At 43.7% G+C, this 19,314-nt stretch overlaps 1 protein-coding gene across 1 annotated transcript in view; it reads right to left on the bottom strand.

Annotated features, from left to right (window-relative positions):
- Window positions 1-4,247: 4,247 nt before the first annotated feature.
- Window positions 4,248-19,314, bottom strand: part of dennd1b (DENN/MADD domain containing 1B) — a 248,526-nt gene continuing 233,459 nt past the window's right edge. The window contains exons 19-22 of the mRNA XM_055221560.1: window positions 10,692-10,771; window positions 8,212-8,437; window positions 5,835-6,095; window positions 4,248-4,781 (exon numbers count right to left, since the gene is read on the bottom strand). Coding sequence (XP_055077535.1) covers window positions 4,248-4,781; window positions 5,835-6,095; window positions 8,212-8,437; window positions 10,692-10,771 — 1,101 coding nt within the window. The remainder of the gene's footprint in view (window positions 4,782-5,834; window positions 6,096-8,211; window positions 8,438-10,691; window positions 10,772-19,314) is intronic.

The following is a 19,314-nucleotide window of genomic DNA, read 5'->3' as shown; positions in this document are numbered from 1 at the left end:
GTCTGCTCCCGTCTGCCTCTGTCTCCCGTTTGCCTCTGTCTGCTCCCGTCTGCTCCCGTCTGTCTGCTCCCGTCTGCCTGCTCAGTCTGCTCCCGTCTGCTCCGTTGTCTGCTCCCGTCTGCCTCTGTCTGCTCCCGTCTGTCTGCTCCCGTCTGCCTCTGTCTGCTCCCGTCTGCTCCCGTCTGCCTCTGTCTGCTCCCGTCTGCTCCCGTCTGCCTCTGTCTGCTCCCGTCTGCTCCCGTCTGCTCCCGTCTGCTCCCGTCTGCTCCTGTCTGCTCCCGTCTGCTCCCGTCTGCCTCTGTCTGCTCCCGTCTCAGTGCTGTTTTACTATTTTAAACATTAATCTGTTAAAAATGCATCAGTGTTGATATTTTACAGTCTTAAATCATCTGAGAGGAGCCTTTTTACAAAATTCTTCTGCTCAGAAAACATCTTTAAAACAGATGACCTGATTTTTTAAACGTAAGAACCGTTTTGCTCCAGTAGATTTACGGCTCAAAACAAAACCGCTGGGGTTGTACCTTGTCTGCGTTTGATTCTAAAGTGTTTTATTCTCCATAAAAGTTAGCATGCTAGTTTTTGTTAGCATTACTGTGACGACAAAACAGCGCTCTGGTCTCTGGAGAGTTATGAAAAGAGCTTATAAACTCATCTTGGAGAGTAATTAACATGTTCTGAATGCATAAGGTCAGTGAGGAATAACTTTGTTCCACTGCAAACTCTTTAAAATGAACTACATCTGTTTTTTTTTCATGTTTTTAGACATTTAATCAAGCCCCATCTCTCTAAACATATCGTACCTTAAGACTTTTTGCACAAATTATATCTTTTTTTAATGGAATTTGTTGAGATAAACATTGAATATTTGTGAAAAGTGCAACTGGACCAAACTCGGCTTCAAGTTTTTACACCCTGGATCCAAACATAAAGGTTAAAGACGGGGTATTTTAATTCTTTTGCGTACTAACCGCTAACCATAACATATTTAAATCGATTTTTTACATAATACCCCGTCTTTAACGACATATTAAAGTGTGCATAGACTGGCCTCACCCTCTTTCTGCTCACGCACGCCCCCTGTCTGCGGAATGCATGTCGAACAGCAGCTCAATGCACAAAAATATATATTAAAACTCCTAAATCTCCTAAATCATTCTTAAAATCTACGTTGCATTTGAAAACTACCAGTGAACACAGTTAAAACAGTTAAAACACGGGACAAAACTCAAATGTCCGTAAGGCTTTGAACGTCACGTCGTACAAGTAAAGGCCAGAACAAAATCATAAATGCATAAAATCAAACATGTACCATCGTTACGTTAAGTTAAATATAAAAATGACTGGCTTGAAATGACGAGGACAAAAAAAACAAAACAAAAACAGGAGAGGGTTTGGTTAAAGTCGGTCTGTGAGATTCTGGAGGCGCCATTATTGTGTTTTTTACGGTAAAAAGTCCAAATTTATGTGATTTAAACAAGCAAACGTGAGCAAAACCACATCTGGAGCTTCAAATCTCGACTCAACTAAAGGTAAAAGGAGCTGTTCACTTGAAAACAACCACTTTATGACATCACGAGGTGGAACAGAGCGTTTTGAGCTTTGGAGATGATCAAGTTTGTCTCATTTTTGTGCCTGAAAATACCAGATTTCGTGCATTATTCAGTCACTCTTTAAGTTACTCTTACTTGAATAGTACTTTTCCCAAATACTTTTTTTTACCCTTACTTGAGTACCGTATTTTCCGGACTATAAGTGTCACTTTTTTTTCATAGTTTGCGACTTATACTCAGATACTATTTAAATGTGAAATATGGGTTTTTTTAGCCATTATTTTGCATTTTTTGGCTGGTGCGACTTATACTCCAGTGCGACTTATACTCCATAAAATACGGTCATTTCCTGCATCACTACTTTGTACTTCTACTTAAGTAACGTTATTTTGACCTGATCAGTAAAAACGTTAAATTAAAACTACAGGTCATCACTTTTACGTTCATAACTCTTTAATATTTGAATTAAAAAATATGTAAATAATATAAAGTCAGCTTTGGTATTTGTATAGTACTTCATTTTGGTATCACTTCTTACGCAGGGGTGTCCAAACTTTTCTCCTTAATAAAAACACAGACAAAGCTGAGGCCGATTGAGGGCGACATTCTGGTCACAAATACAGTAAATACTTCAAATCTGCGCATTTATTACAAATTAAACTGAACCACTGGACCTTTATTCGCGCTTACGTCCTCAGTGGGACACGTTAAATATTTGTTAAAGTAGATTTTCAGAAATGTACAGTAAAAAGTTCTGTTTAAAGTAACATCGGACAGTTCACCTGGAAGCTTGACGGCCGAGAAAAGTTGGTCTGAGGGCCGCATTTGGTCGCCGGGCCACAGTTTGGACGTGTCTGTTTTTACATATAAACTCTTTAAACTCTTCATTAGTTCTGACTTATTGTGAATTTTGTTTCCTTGATACATTTTTGGCTATAAATACGAGCTTGTGAAATGATTTTTTGATTTGTTTGTCCGTGTTTCGTACAGAAAACGAGTAAAACTAGAAGAGAAATGGATTTAAAAGTATCGGTTGGCAAAATATCGGCTCAAAAAATTCCATATAAGCCCATTTTTTTAATATTTTTCACTGGTTTCCTTAGCGTTTTTTTGCTCCTCCTCCTCCTCCTCATAGACCTCCTTTCCCAAACCCTCTCCCGGCCCCAGTGCTGAGGAGCTGGTCCCTTCAGCGCCCCCTGCTGTCCGCCATGGCTCAGCGCTCCTCAGGTTAAACTCTACGCGCCGCTGGGTCAAAAACAAACTTCAGAAAACAGAAACACAGAACCAACAGTGAGTTAAGACAAAGAGCGTAAGAGCGGGACGTCCTGCTACAGAGACACTACAATCGTTTATTTCAGTCTTTCAGAAAAGTGAGATTCAAGACTTTTGCCTGTGGTTGTAATGAAAAAACGGCAAATGTAGATGTGAGGAATCAAACCACGAACCGTCCGATTAGTGGGCAACAGCTGTGTTTTCTCGTAGAATATCAGCCAATATTATCTTGTGAATATTTAAAGAATATTTAATTTCTGATCTGTTCTAATGTCGTTTCCTCGTCACAAACAGACCTGGAGTTGTGTTTTTTTGTTTCATTCAAACTGGAAACGCCCCGTTCCACCTTGTGATGTCATCATGCGGCGATACAGGAAGTGCTCCGTTGTGTTTTTAAACTGCACACACCTTCATTTCTAGAATCATTTGGATCATTTCAGCGCTGGGATTGCCGATTGCCGATCCCTGCTGAGCTAAAGATAAAAACGAGCTGAAAACTACCACTTGATGACATCACAAGGTGGAACAGAGCGTTTTGAGGTTTGGAGATGTAACAGACGAATAATAAAGGAAACAAAAACACAACTCCAGGTCTGTTTTTGAGGAGGAAACGGCGTTAAAACACGACTTAACGCTCACAAGAGTCAGTTTTTGCGTCGTATAGGACCTTTAAATGTGGAATCTGTCTCTTGCGCCCCCATCTGGCAGCATGACGTCATTACATTCTCGGAAAAAAACAACAAAAATCTTGAAATCTCACTTCGGTTTTGAATTACGTGTTTTATTACATCACTGAGACTAAACCGCTACAATATAAAACACCCTTTGAAACGTGAGGTATTGTGTTCCGTCGTGTTGTTTTTAAACCATCGTTTGGCCACTTTATGACATCACAACGTAGTAACCGCGCCTCCTTAAACACGTGCCTCACTCTGGCTTCGTCCGCACGTTCACACTTCAAACATTCCCTGCGCATTCTCGGGAATTTTACGCGGGAATTTGCAGAGTTTGCCAGATACAAAACGCAGGGAAGTCAGGTCTGGCTTTGTTCACACACAGAGGTGGGTAGAAACTTGGAGAAATTGTAGTTTCCAGAGTACTTTTACTCATACTTAAGTAAAGGTTGTGGTTCCTCGTCAGTCTAAAGTGACTCATGGTTTACGTCGACAATATGAAACTATTCCGGCTCCTTCAGATTTGATTTCGTACCAAATTCCGTGCCGTATTTCATTTTTTAGCTCAGTTACTCAAGTAGTACTTTCTTGCGCCACTACTTTGTACTCGTAGTAATATGATTTTGAAGTACCTTTCCTCTTTCTCGAGTACAATCCTTCGCTTCTCTACCCACCTCTGTTCTGGCAAAATGCAGGAAAATTCCCGGGTCGGACTGCGTCGTGTGTGAACGGGACGAAGGGAAAACCGCTCTCACTTTTCCGTTTTGTTGTTGACCTGTTGATGACTATTACAATTATTGAGTCCGTCCCGCGTTTCCGACCCGAGGCAGCACCCGATCTCCTCCAGAAGTCCCTGAACCTGCGCCCCGGCCTCACCCGTCACCCCTAGACACGCCCCCAGCCCCAGCAGACCCTCTTTCCCGCCCTGGTTCTTGTCCCAGGGCACCTGCATGGCGGAGTTCCGAACCGGGCTCCCTTCTGTACTGCCCTGGCTGTGGAGCGCCCTCTCCTGGTAGTTGCGGGCGGTTTCTTTGGACAGGACCTTGCGCCGCAGCGCGCCGGTGGAGCCGGGTTGAAGGGGAGCGGCGTCCGGGGCGTCCGCGTCGGGTTGGGGGTCTGACGTAGTCCTGGTTCGTCCTCCCGGGGTCGGGGGGGACGGGACGGGGGACGGGGGGGTGGATCTTTGGAGCAGCGCAGGGGAGAAGGAGTAACGGTCCTGGGGCTGGCGGGCGGGGGGCGGGTGGTCGTGGCGAGGAGGGGGTCTGGGTAGAGATTTGGAATAGTCCTGCAAAAAGAAAAAAGTGAATTAAATTAGAATTAAATTAGAAAACTGCGGTGTCCAATGAAGCGCCCCCTGTGGACAGCTGCACGTCACACTAGCGAGCGGCGGATTTTTAAAACTCGCTCTGGAGGTAGGTGGCGTCCGGAGCGGTAGATAATGTGATAATAACGAAGATGTGAAATGATATATTTTAATAATTTCACATATAAGTCGCATCTGAGTTTAAGTCGCATCCTGGACAAACTATGAAAAAAAGAGCGACTCATATCCCGGAAAATACGGTACATTTATGATTTTGTTTTGTGTCGTACCGCACCTTACACGTACTAGTTTAGAAAATCCACGTTTCAAAAGTGGGCGGGGTCAAATGAAGACGTTTAAATGCACGGATGAAACATAAAAACTACTTTGTGGATCGTTTAGAGGCTCAAAAAAACTCTAAAACGTCGATTTAGCATAACAGAGAGAAATATAGGGAGAAAGAGACAGAGAGAGACTGAGAGAGAGAGAAGGAACAGAGAGAGGAACAGAGAGAGAAACAGAGAGAGAGAAGGAACAGAGAGAGAAACAGAGAGAGAGAAGGAACAGAGAGCGAGAGGCAGTGAGACAGAAAGGTACAGAGAGAGAGAGAGAGAGACAGAGAGAGAGACCGAGAGAGAGAGAAGGAACGGAGAGAAACAGAGAGAGAGAGAAGGAACAGAGAGAGAAACAGAGAGAGAGAGAGAAGGAACAGAGAGAAACAGAGAGAGAGAGAGAGAAGGAACAGAGAGCGAGAGACAGTGAGACAGAAAGGTACACAGAGAGAAAAAGAGACAGAGACCAAGAGAGAGAGAAGGAACAGAGAGAGAGAGAGAGAGAGAAGGAACAGAGAGAAACAGAGAGAGAAGGAACAGAGAGAGAGAAAGAGACAGAGACACAGAGAGAGAGAAACAAAGAACAAGAGAGACAGAAAGAAAGAGAAATAGAGAGACAGAAAAAGACAGAGCGATAGAGAGAGAGAGACAGGCCCTTTAAAGTCACAGGAGTCTCACTTTTGTCCATTATTCTGTCCCGTACCTGGGCTCGTGAGACGGAGATCTTGGGGGAGGAGCGTGGCTGGGCACTGGGGGGCGGGGTCTGTGTGGCGTCGGCGCTCGCGTTGGACCCGGGGGGCTTCTTGGAGCTCTTCAGGCTGCTCTTGGCGGGCTGTCTGCGGGGGGACGGGGGCAGGTGCTTCCCGTGGACCGCGCTGTCGTCCTGCCCCGTGTTCCACCCGCCCTCGTCCTCGTTCGCCGTCCCGTCTGAAGGTCCGGAGTCGCTGCACGTCTTCGGCTTCGTCTGTAACGGAGACACGGGAATGAAATGTTGGCGCGTCGGGTTTATAAATATATCGAATTGTTATATTTGCGATTAATTGTAGGATTCTGTTCACAGTCGACGTGTTAAAATACAAAAAAAACAAAAAAAAAACAAAAACGCATTTGTTTTCATAGAGCGCCTTTCAAAACACCCAAAAATACTTTAAAAAAAATCTTCTCACTCGGTAGAACTAAGTAACAGTCACTTTAAACACTCACACGCCACATACTGGACAATATGGGTGAAGTGTCTTGCCTAAGGACACAACAACAGGTTCCACTAAAGCCACTGCTGCCCCCTGTGGCCGGGATTGGTCTTTCTCGTGGTGGGATGGCCCAAAAAGACGACGTTTCACCAATAAAAAGTGCACATACAAACCAGAGACTGTGTATGGAAATGGACTTAGCTAAACCTGCTAGCAACCTGCTCGCTCCAGTTCACTTTCTATTGAAAAACCGTGTCTCTCTCTTTGCACCTGCTGCTGTGAGACTCATTTTGGTCTTAAATGTATTAACCCTCTACATGATCCTGGGGTTTTTATTTCACTTTGTGTCTGTGAAGAGAGAGAGAGAAATAGAGACAGAAAAAGACAGAGAGAAACAGAGAGAGAGGGACAGAAAGAACAAGAGAGACAGAAAGAAAGAGAGACAGAGAGAGAGGAAGAGAAACAGCGAGAGAAAGACAGAGAGCAAGAGAGACGGAATGAAAGGCAGCGAGAGAAAGACACAGAGAGAGAGAGACAGAGCGAGAGAGAGAGAAAAGGAACAGAGAGAGATAGGGAGACACAGGGAGAGAAACAGAAAGAACAAGAGAGACAGAAAGAGAAAGAGACAGAAAAAGACAGAGAAAGAAACAGAGAGAGAGATACAGTGAGACAGAGAGCAAGAGAGACAGAAAAAGTCAGCAAGAGAGAGACACAGAGATAGAGAAAGACAGAGAGAAATAGAGAGAGAAAGAGACAGAGAGAGAGACAGAGTGAGAGAGAGAAGGAACAGAGAGAGATAGAGAGAGAAAGAAACAGAGAGAGAGAGAAGGAACAGAGAGCGAGAGACAGTGAGACAGAAAGGTACAGAGAGAGAGAAAGAGACAGAGAGAGAGAAACAGAAAGAACAAGAGAGACAGAAAGAAAGAAATAGAGACAGAAAAAGACAGAGAGAAAGAGAAACAGAGACAGAAAGACAGAGCAAGAGAGACAGAAAGAAAGTCAGCGAGAGAGAGACAGAGAGACAATGAGACAGACACAGAGAGAGAGAGAGAGACAGTCAGAGAAACTATTGTGTCTGTAAATCAAGATATGAACATTAATAACAGACAAATCAGGTCCTTCTTTCCCCGAGGTCACTCCCACAACAGATTTGATTGACAGCGTTGCTAAGCGCCCACTCCCTGCTACACCAGCATTGTGGCTCGTTACCTTCAACGGTCTCGCTCCTGATTGGCTCTTTGGTTGCTATGATACTCGCAGTCGTAATTCCAAATATGAAACTCATCTCCAAATTAGCCGTTACAACTGTTAGCCTCGATTAGCTTCATTTGTGTGGAGCTGAACGCTGTGGGTGACGTTAAACTCACTCAGTCGACGTCTTTACACAGTCTGTGGTTATAATGTAAGATTTAAAAGTGCTTAATGAGTTAAAAGTGCAGTGAAATGGAGCAAAGGATCATGGTCCGTGTAGTTCCCTCAAAACAATGAATTTAACCCAAGAGACTTTTGACGTCACGATGTTTTGGTTATTGTTACATCCCTGTGAGACGCCCGATCAAATATTCCAGCGGAAAGCTTTAAAGTGTTGAACGACGGGTCAAATAAATCCCCAAATCCTCTTAAAGATACAGTATGCAACTTTCTAGAGTCAGGTTTGTGGAGATGCGAGCCCGGTCAGAGAAGAACCTACTTTTTCCAGTGCGATATACACAACCAAAATGGAAGAAAACTTATATTTTTAGTTGTTTTTTGGCTGTAAAAGTGACATACTGCAGCTTTAACATAACAAACATAAAGTATAGTTATAGATTTTGATGGTAAAGTTCCATAGTGTTGCTTTAGACCAACTTTAGATCAACACAACGTAGCAAATGTTAATAATAAACGTACAGGTCCCTTGTAGTCCAGCTCCTCCATCGACCTGAAGAAGTCCAGACTCTTGGCGGCGCTCAGTTTGCCTTGCTCGCCGACGGAGGAGGTGGTCAGCGAGTCCAGGATCTCCTCCAGGAGGTTCATCTGCCCCGAGCTGGCGGAGTCCAGGTCCAGGTCCAGAGACAGAGAGTCCTCACTGTCCTCTGTGTAGGAGCGCACGTCCGCACTGTCCTCGGAGGAGATCCTGGACACAAAACACGGAATTACGAGGACGTCCCAACATTTATTATTTCAGAATATTGAACGTTTTGATGGAAGTTAAAGCTGTGGAATATTTTAATTATCCCTAAAGTGATTTAATAACTCACGGACGTAAAACATAATCATTTATTTTTATATTTACGCGCGTTAATCATATTATTAATTTCTGTCGATCAGGACAAGAAGGTTTATATAGACCCCGTCTAATATAAATAAATAAGCAGAGGGAGAAATGGAGAGACCGAAGGAGACAGAGAGACAGAAAGACAGAGAGCAAGAGACACAGAGAGAGAGAGAGAGACACACAGAGAGAGAGAAACAGAAAGAGAGAGACCAAAGGAGACAGAGAGAGAGACAGAGAGCAAGAGACACAACGAGAGAGAGAGACACACAGAGAGAGAGAGACCAAAGGAGACAGAGAGAGAGACAGAAAGACAGAGAGCAAGAGACACAGAGAGAGAGACACAGAGAGAGAGAAACAAAGAGAGAGAGGCAGGAAGAGAGAGACCAAAGGAGACAGAGAGATAGATGGAAAGACAGAGAGCAAGAGACACAAAGAGAGAGAGAGACACACAGAGAGAGACCAAAGGAGACAGAGAGAGAGACAGAGAGCAAGAGACACAGAGAGAGAGACACAGAGAGAGAGAAACAGAGAGAGAGAGACAGAAAGAGAGAGACCAAAGGAGACAGAGAGATAGATGGAAAGACAGAGAGCAAGAGACACAAAGAGAGAGAGAGACACACAGAGAGAGAGAGAGACACAGAGAGAGAGAGACACACAGAGAGAGAGAAACAGAGAGAGAGACAGAAAGAGAGAGAGAGAGACAAAGAGAGACACAGAGAGAGAGACAGAAAAAGAGAGACCAAAGGAGACAGAGAGAGACAGAAAGACAGAGAGCAAGAGACAGAGAGCAAGAGACATAAAGAGAGAGAGACAGACACAGAGAGAAACAGAGAGAGAGAGAAACAGAAAGAGAGAGACCAAAGGAGACAGAGAGAGAGACAGAAAGACAGAGAGCAAGAGACACAACGAGAGAGAGACAGAAAGACAGAGAACAAGAGACACAAAGAGAGAGAGAGACACACAGAGAGAAACAGAGAGAGAGAGAAACAGAAAGAGAGAGACCAAAGGAGACAGAAAGACAGAGAGCAAGAGACACAACGAGAGAGAGAAACAGAGAGAGACAGAAAGAGAGAGACAGAGAGCAAGAGACACAGAGAGAGAGAAAGAGACACACAGAGAGAGAGAGACCAAAGGAGACAGAGAGAGACAGAAAGATAGAAAGAGAGAGAGACACGGAAAGTGAAACAGAGAGAAATAAGAGAGACAGAAAGAAAGAGACAGAGAAAAACTGACAGATTTTTGTTATGTTTTATTGTATTTGTTGTTTTTATCTGATTTTATCTTGTTCAGTGTCATTGGGTGTTTTGAAAAGTGCTTATAAATAAAATGCATTATTATTATTATTATTATTATTATTATTATTATTACAACACATTTTTACCGAAGTATCTGTATTATCTGTATTTATTTCTTATTCAATTTACAAATATTGCATCTGTATTTCCATAGATGTAAAAAAATGTCTGTATAACTTACTCTCTCCTGATAAACTGACAGAACTTTTAATTTATCTTGTTGTGGGCCACATAAAATGACATGGCGGGCCACATTTAGCCCGTGGGCCTTGAGTTTGCCAAGCGCTATAATGTAATGAAACTCGATGTAAAAGTACGTTAAGTATTCAGAACGTAGTACTCCGATGGCCCAACAGAAGACGTTACAAAGTACTTTTAAATGAAGGTATTTAATATTCTGTAACTAAATATATTTTCAAAGTATTTTTCCCAACGCAGCCTATGAATAATACTGTTTTTGTTTGGAAAATTTGAGTTTTTTTCCTCAAACATGTTCAAAACAGTGTTCAGAAATCACAGGAGTTCTTCATGCGTCCACTTGGGGGCAGTAGAATCATAAGGAAACTCCCAGGGCTCCATTTAAACTCTCACCTGCTGAAATATCCCGTAGTAAAATGTTTAAATGTGGTTCTGTCAGGATTATTTCAAAAGAAAGTCATTGTAAAAAATGGAATAAATAAAAGGAAATAATAAAACATGTTTAGACACATTTATGTAACAATAATAAAACTTAAAAAAAATAAAATCTGTAATTGCAGCTCATGTTTAACGCTGTTCTTGTGTCTGAGTTTATGTAATGCCACAGAGTTGGTCCGTACTTGCTCGCCGTGTCATCGTCGTCCAGGCCGTACCCGAGCTCTCGAGGACCCATGCTCATCGGGGACTTGTTCAGACGCTGCTGTGAAAATATCACAATAAACATAAATGTAAGTACCACTTGATGACATCACAAGGTGGAACAGAGCATGTTGATCTTTGTCGATGTTACAGACGAATAATAAATGAAACAAAACACAACTCCAGGTCTGTTTTTGAGGAGGAAACGGCATCAGAACACGACTTAAAACTCATGTATTTTAGTTCATTTCATAGTTTTTAGTTCAGTTTTTAGAGTTTTTAGTTCAATTTATATAGTTTTTAGTTCACTTTTTATAAATTTTTTTCATTTTTTAGAAATTTGTATTCACTTTTTAGTTCACTTTAGTGTTTTGAGTTCACTTTTTAGAAATTTTTTATCCTTTTTTTCGAGTTTTAAGTTCACTTTTTAGTTTTTAGTTCAGTTTTTAGAGTTTTTAGTTCAACTTTTATATATTTTTTTCACTTTTTAGAAATTTGTATTTACTTTTTAGTTCACTTTATATATTTTTTAGTTCACTTTTTAGAGTTTTTAGCTCAATTTATATAGTTTTTAGTTCACTTTTTAGAAATTTTAGTTCACTTTATAGTGTTTTGAGTTCACTTTTTAGAAATTTTTGTTCTTTTTTTCCAGTTTTAAGTTCACTTTTTAGAGTTTTTAGTTAAATTTATATAGTTTTTAGTTCACCTTTTATACATTTTTTCACTTTTTAGAAATTTTTATTCACTTTTTAGTTCACTTTATATATTTTTAGTTCATTTTTTAGACTTTTTAGTTCAATTTATATAGTTTTGAGTTCACTTTTTAGAAATTTTTGTTCCTTTTTTCAAGTTTTAAGTTCACTTTTTAGACATTTTAGTTCACTTTATAGAATTTTTAGTTCACTTTATAGTGTTTAGGTTTGGAGATGTTACAGACTCATAATAAAGTGCGACTCAAACATGTCTGAATGAAACAAAACACAACTCCAGGTTTGTTTTTGAGGAGGTAAAACGATTATAACGTGACTAAAATCTCATAAGAGTAAGTTTTGCATAACATCGGACTTTAGCTCTTTCACTCGGCCTGTGTTTCTCAAAACCCAATAAAAATGCAGCTATTTTTATTATTATGAAAAATACGCTGGTTAAATCCTCGTGCATCGAAGTCGTCGTTAATTACGTGAGCGGCCAGACACGGGGAAAGTGGCAAAGTGGCGCTACGGCCATAAAAGTTTAGGGGGAGGAGCCGGGAGCCGGGTCCACTTAGAGGGCCTCGTTCCCGGGCTAAGCGTGACCACATGCCGGGGGTCGTAAAGGCTTTGAGAGGCGAGGGGCTGCTGTCTCTAAACAGCATTTTAATAGATCCTGTGTCAGAGCTGTAAATGTGACAGGGCCATACCAGACGAGCCGCGGGACAGGCACCTGTGTGGATGCCCGAGCGCTCGAGAACGTGTGAAAGTACGACAAAATGTTCAGCGCCGCCATAAAAACTAGAACGAGTCGACTTTATTAAAACAAATATGTAAAAGTCTTTATTTAGCGCTCAAACTTTAGGCACAATAATTACACAACAAAACTTAAAAGATACAGTGTGGAACTTTCTGGAGACAGCGAGTCACCTGCATGATTCTAGTGCAAAGTTAAAGCCACACTTCGGAACAATCTCCATGGAGATAGATTGATAGTTTCATGAGATGAGAAGGAGTTTTTAGTTCAGTTTATAGTTCTTTTTTGGTTCTTTTTAGAATTTTTTGTTCACTTTAGACATTTTTTATTAACTTTTTAGAGTTTTTAGTTCAGTTTATAGTTTATAGTTCACTTTTTAGTCATTTTTGTTCACTTTATATAGTTTTTAGTTTATAGATTTTGACTTTTTTCTCTACATATATCTGTGTAGTAATTCCATATATCTTACTTCATATATTTGACTGTCTAGAAACTATTACAAATTTAAAAAAAAACTTGAATGAGAGGGTTTTACACATTACTGTTTGAAGAAAAATATATGAATTCACTCACTTTTAACTCTAATAATGTGAACTTTAAACTTTAAACAGAATCTTTAAATCAGACATATTCTGCAAAATGATGTGATGTGATGTGTCCACAGGGGGCGCTGTCTGATTTAAGGTAGAAAAACGACTTCAATTAATGTTACGAACTGCAAAAGAATTAATTTAGAAGTTCAGATTTCAGTTTTGTGTTAAATATCACTGCTCCTCGTGTTAAATGTGCAATTTTAAACAAAACATAAAAATATAAACTGCAAATCTAATAAAAACCCTGTAAATAAAAATCCTGTTTAATATATTTGTGTTTGAGCCGTTTGCCCGTTAGACGAGAGCGCGGCGGCTAACGGGACATGTGCTAACGGGACATGTGCTAACGGGACATGTGCTAACGGGACATGTGCTAACGGGACATGTGCTCACGGGACATGTGCTCACGGGACATGTGCTCACGGGACATGTGCTAACGGGACATGTGCTAACGGGACATGTGCTAACGGGACATGTGCTCACGGGACATGTGCTCACGGGACATGTGCTAACGGGACATGTGCTAACGGGACATGTGCTAACGGGACATGTGCTAACGGGACATGTGCTCACGGGACATGTGCTAACGGGACATGTGCTCAGGGGACATGTGCTAACGGGACATGTGCTAACGGGACATGTGCTAACGGGACATGTGCTAACGGGACATGTGCTCACGGGACATGTGCTCACGGGACATGCGCTAACGGGACATGCGCTCAGGGGACATGCGCTAACGGGACATGTGCTCACGGGACTTGTGCTCACGGGACTTGTGCTAACGGGACATGTGCTCACGGGACATGTGCTAACGGGACATGTGCTCACGGGACTTGTGCTAACGGGACTTGTGCTCACGGGACTTGTGCTCACGGGACATGTGCTCACGGGACACTGCGCTCACGGGACTTGCGCTCACGGGACTTGCGCTAACGGGACATGCGCTAACGGGACATGCGCTAACGGGACATGCGCTAACGGGACATGTGCTCAGGGGACTTGCGCTCACGGGACATGTGCTAACGGGACATGCGCTCACGGGACATGTGCTAACGGACATGTGCTCACGGGACATGTGCTAACGGGACTTGTGCTAACGGGACATGTGCTAACGGCTCGTAAAGACGCAGGTTTGAGCGAGGTGAGGCGCTCTGGGCCCCTGCACCGCCATCGACAGAGGTGTTTATTAAAGCAAGATGAACCCCAGCTCCAGCGCGAGTGACTCCCCCACTCTCTCGCTCCCTCACCTGCTCTCTCGCTCCCTCACCCTCCTCCGCTCCCTCGCTCTCACTCTTCCTCCCTCCCCTGCTCCCTGCCCATCGCCCTTCCTCGCCCCCTCTCCCTCATCCACTCCTTTTCCCTCACTCCCTCACCCTCCTTCTCCCTCTCCCGCTCTCTCCCTCTTCCTCGCTCCCTCCCCCTCAGCCTTCCTCGCTCCCTCGTCCTCAACCACTCCTTCTCCCGCTCCCTCACTCCCTCCCACTTACTCCCCCACTCCCTTCCTTTCGCTCTCTCGCTCCCTTCCTCTCTACCCTGCTCCATCACTCCTTCTCCCTCCCCCTCGCGCTTCCTCGCTCCCTCATCCCCTCTCCCTCGCTCCACCCCAGCCTTTCTCGGTCCCTCCCTCCTCCCCTCCTTCTCTCGCTCTGATCTCTGCAGCTTCTACACAATAACAGGAGGTCTATGGGCTCTCCTGTTGCTCCCTCCTCCCCCCTCCCTCCCTCCCTCCCTCCTCCCTCGCTCTGATCTCCGCAGCGTCCCGTGAACACCAGGAGGGGTGAGGAGGGGGGAAGGTTCTGGGGTCTCTCCTGTCGCAATTTGTCATGTTCGCTGCAGCCCCAGGAATCAGCCATTTTACAGCGAGGAGCGTTTTTACGATTGGAAAGTTGGAGAGGAGTCGCGCTCGGAGAAGACGTGACTCGGGCTTTTTTTTTTTTTTCTTTTCTTTTTCTTCTCCTCTGTTTAAAATGGAACATGCTGGTTTGATTTGGAAAACGCCAGGCTCTAAGTACGTGACTCGTGACTCGTGACTCGGGACCCGGGGCCGCGGACGCTTAAAGAGCCAACGACAAGACGCCGAAGAGAAAGATCCAGAACTGACCCCGAGCGAGAACGGAAACGCCGCGGACACGAACGCCCGGTCACAAAACACACACACTTTATTTGGACGACTTTTACACACAGAAAACGTCAAATATATGAAGTAAAATGTTTAGAATTACACAAAAAAAAAAAAAACACGTAAAAAATAACTCTACTTTTTCATTTTTTTAATGTTCAAATCCTCAAAATCTGCCCTTTCATTGGTTAAAAAAAATATTTATTAGTTATTTCACTTTTTTCCCTTTACTGCATAATTCTATAAATGTTTTTTCATTTATTTGACATGTTCTTTTTGTGTTTAAATGTAGAAAATAAAAAAAATAAAAAAAATAATAACCTTGAATGAAGAGGCGTTTGTTTGAACATCAGTCGAATGTTTGGACACTGTGTCGCTCTGTGTTTTATTTTTACTACTTTTTACATTTTATATAAACACAGAGGACGTTAAATATATGAAGTAAAATATATGGAATTATGTAGTAAAGAAAAAAAGTATAAATTTGTATATATGAAAAAAAAAAAACATTGATTGAGTCCAAACATTTGACACGACCAGTCAGAAAATCAATGTTTTTTTAATTTATTTATTTTATTTTTTTAATTTTTACTACTCTCTACATTTATATACAAACAGAAAACATCAAATATATGTAACAAAAAATAAATAAAAATTAAAAAAATTAAAAAATGGGAGGCTATTTTGGATTTGAATAAAAAATGTTAAAAATATATATATATTTTGTAGTTATTTATTTAGTTATTTAATGTTTTTTCTTTGTTATATAATTCCATACATCTTCTCTCTTCTGTTTGTATAAAATGTAGAAAGTAGTAAATATACATAAAAAAATAAAAATAAATATATAAAAATGATTGAATGAGGTGCGTCGTTTTGACTCATAATGTGACAGAAGTAAAAATATAACTGTATAAATACTTCATAAATATAATATCGCTTTGGTTTTACGCAGCGTTTTTTTCCAGACGCTCAGTGACGTCACAAGTTCGTGCGTTTTTCTTTCTCTCCAAACTCGTCGGTGAGAAGTTTGTATTGTAGCCACAGCTGCCCCGGGACAGACTGACCAGAGTGAGGCTGATCATCTGTGCCGTCGTCGCTCTCTCTTTCACTCTTTCATCCGGACAATGTGGGTCGAGCGTCTTGCCCGAGGACACGACAACAGTCTATGTCCCAGTCCTGACCCGGTCCGGCCTTAGCGTCAGAGGTCAGAGGTCAGAGGTCAGGACATTTTGTTACAGTTGGATGTGATTAAAGTCATTTATTTCTCTGCTCTGAACATTCACTGTTTCTGCAGCTCACGAAAAACAAACATGAAAAATTATGTATTTTTGTCCTCTCTCTCTCTTTTTTCTCTCCTCTCTTCACTCTCTCTCTCTCTCTGATAGACGCCTCTGTCTGTGTCCCTCTTTCCCACTCTCTCTCTATCCCTCTCTTCTCTCCCTTCTCCTCTTTCTCTGATAGATGCCACTCTCTCCATCCCTCTCTCCTCTCTCTCTCTCTCTGATAGACACCGCTGTCCCTCTTTCCCACTCTCCATCCCTCTCTTTTCTCCCTCCTGTCTCCCTCCTCCTCTTTCTCTCTGATAGATGCCACTCTCTCGCTCACTCTCTCCATCCCTCTCTGCTCTTTCTCTCTGATAGATGCCACTCTCTCGCTCACTCTCTCCATCCCTCTCTCCTCTCTTCTCTCCCTCCTCCTCTTTCTCTCTGATATATGCCACTCTCTCGCTCACTCTCTCCATCCCTCTCTCCTCTCTTCTCTCCCTCCTCCTCTCTTTTATCGATGCCACTGCTTGGTTCCTCCTGTCTCTCTCTCTCTCTCCATCCTTCTCTCCATCTCTTTCTCTTCTCTCCCAATCCTCTCTCTCTGATAGATGTGACTGCTTGTATCCTGTCTGCCTTTCCCTCCCTCCGTCTCCTCCCTCTTTCTCTGATGGACACTGCTGCTTGTGTCCCGTCTACCTCTCCATCCCTCCTCTCTCTCTCTCTCTCTCTCTCTGATAGATACCACTGGATGTGTCCTCCGCCTCTCTCTCGTTCTCTCCATCCCTTCCTCGATTCTCTCTCTCTCTGACAGACAGATTGCTGTTGTCCTTCCCTCCTTCTCTCCTCCTTCTCTTCATCCCTCTCGTCTCTTGGTGACAGACAGACTGCTGTTGTCCTTCCCTCCTCTCGTCTCCCTCCTTCTGTCCATCCTTCTCTCTCTGACAGACTGTCCTCCTCTCTCCTCTCTCTGTCCTTCTCTCCATCTCATCTTTCGTTGACAGAGCAGTGACACATTTCTTCCATTTTCATTGTCACCGCGACGACGACACGAACGAGACGACGACGCGAACGAGACGACGAAGCGAAGGAGACGACGCGGCGAAGGAGACGACGACGCGAACGAGACGACGACGCGAACGAGACGATGACGCGAACGAGACGACGCGGCGAACGAGACGACGACGTGAACGAGACGACACGAACGAGACGACGACGCGAACGAGACGACGACGCGAACGAGACGACGAAGCGAAGGAGACGACGACACGAACGAGACGATGACGCGAACGAGACGACACGAACGAGACGACGACGCGAACGAGACGACACGAACGAGACGACGACGCGAACGAGACGATGACGCGAACGAGACGACACGAACGAGACGACGACACGAACGAGACGACGACGCGAACGAGACGACACGAACGAGACGACGACACGAACGAGACGACGACGCGAACGAGACGACACGAACGAGACGACGACGCGAACGAGACGATGACGCGAACGAGACGACACGAACGAGACGACGACGCGAACGAGACGACACAAACGAGACGCCGCCGCGAACGAAACGATGACGCGACCGAGGCAACGACACGAATGAGAACAACACAAACAAGAACGACACAAACGAGACGACGAGGCAAATGATACGACGACGCGAACGAGACGACGACGCGAACGAGACGACGCGAACGAGACGACGCGAACGAGACGACACGAACGAGACGACGACACGAACGAGACGCCGCCGCGAACGAAACGATGATGCGAACGAGGCAACGACGCGAATGAGAACAACACAAACAAGAACAACACGAACGAGACGATGACACGAACGAGAAGACGAGGCAAATGATACGACGATGCGAACGAGACGACGACGCAAACGAGATCCAGCGGAGTCTTTTTCAATTTGTCCGAAAATGTTTTCAACTATTTACACAAACTTTATTTACACATATTTTACACAAATATTTCACATTCCCCTTTAAAAACTCTGGACCTATTTCCTCTCGCGCACAAATAAAAGCAGCTCTGAGGTCAAAATGAGTCTGTGCACTGTCTGTATCTGATTATAACACAGGAAGTGCACTGTTGGCATGCTAGCTGCTCTGGCCTCTCACAGCTGTGAAACGTGCTTATAAACTCATCACTGTGAGTAATTATGACGCTCTGACTCTGGACTCGTTCTGTTTTCCACGTTTTAAAGACGGTGTAAATCAGGATCGTGTTTAATCTTTTCCAGACGCGGCGTCTTCGAGCGTTTGGATCACGAATAAATAAAGTCGGACGTCATCGGAGGTTTGTTGGCGATTTGAGCCGCTCTGGTCCAACGTGTTTACAAAACCTCACACTTTGATAAACTCCAACATAAACGTCTGATCCAGGAGTTTAAAGATCTGGCTGCAGAGGTAAAGACGGGATTTGACTTTCTCCTGAAATAAATGTTCCATCTACGAGCTTTTATAGACGACAAAAAACACATTTAACCACGGAAACGCAGGAGGAGAACGTGAGCAAATCCATCGTGATGTAGAACGTTTGGACGTCTGGGAGAGTTTAGAACCTCGAGAAGAAGCAACGTGTGAACGAGTGAATGAAGAAAAGTGAAAAATAAATAGATAGATAAATGAATAAATAAACAAATACATAAATAAAATGCACCTTTCAAAAATGGGGAAGGTAGAGAGGAGGAGACGGGGAGAAGAGACAGAAGAGGGTGGGGAGGAGGAGAAGAGACAGGAGGAGGAGAAGAGACAGAAGAGGGTGTGGAGGAGGAGAGAGAAGAGGAGGAGAAGAGACAGAGGAGGAGGAGAAGAGACAGAGGAGGAGGAGAAGAGACAGAAGAGGGTGTGGAGGAGGAGAGAGAAGAGGAGGAGGAGAAGAGACAGAAGAGGGTGTGGAGGAGGAGAGAGAAGAGGAGGAGAAGAGACGGAGGAGGAGAAGAGACAGAGGAGGAGGAGAATAGACAGAATAGGGTGGAGAGGAGAACAGAGATAAAGAGGTCAATGAGGTCCGGACCTTGTGCCTCTGCTCTAAAAAAAAAAAAAAAAGGATTGAGCCCAAGACCTGTGCTCCGCCCTCTGCTCCGCCCTGTGCTCCACCCTGTGCTCCGCCCCTGCTCTCCAGCGCCCCCTGTGCTCCGCCCCTGCTCTCCAGCGCCCCCTGT

The sequence above is a fragment of the Periophthalmus magnuspinnatus genome, chromosome 4 (assembly GCF_009829125.3).
Source record: "Periophthalmus magnuspinnatus isolate fPerMag1 chromosome 4, fPerMag1.2.pri, whole genome shotgun sequence".
In the NCBI taxonomy this organism is placed as follows: domain Eukaryota; kingdom Metazoa; phylum Chordata; class Actinopteri; order Gobiiformes; family Gobiidae; genus Periophthalmus; species Periophthalmus magnuspinnatus.
The sequence above is the reverse complement of the archived record's forward strand: the minus strand, read 5'-3'. Positions and strand labels throughout refer to the sequence as shown.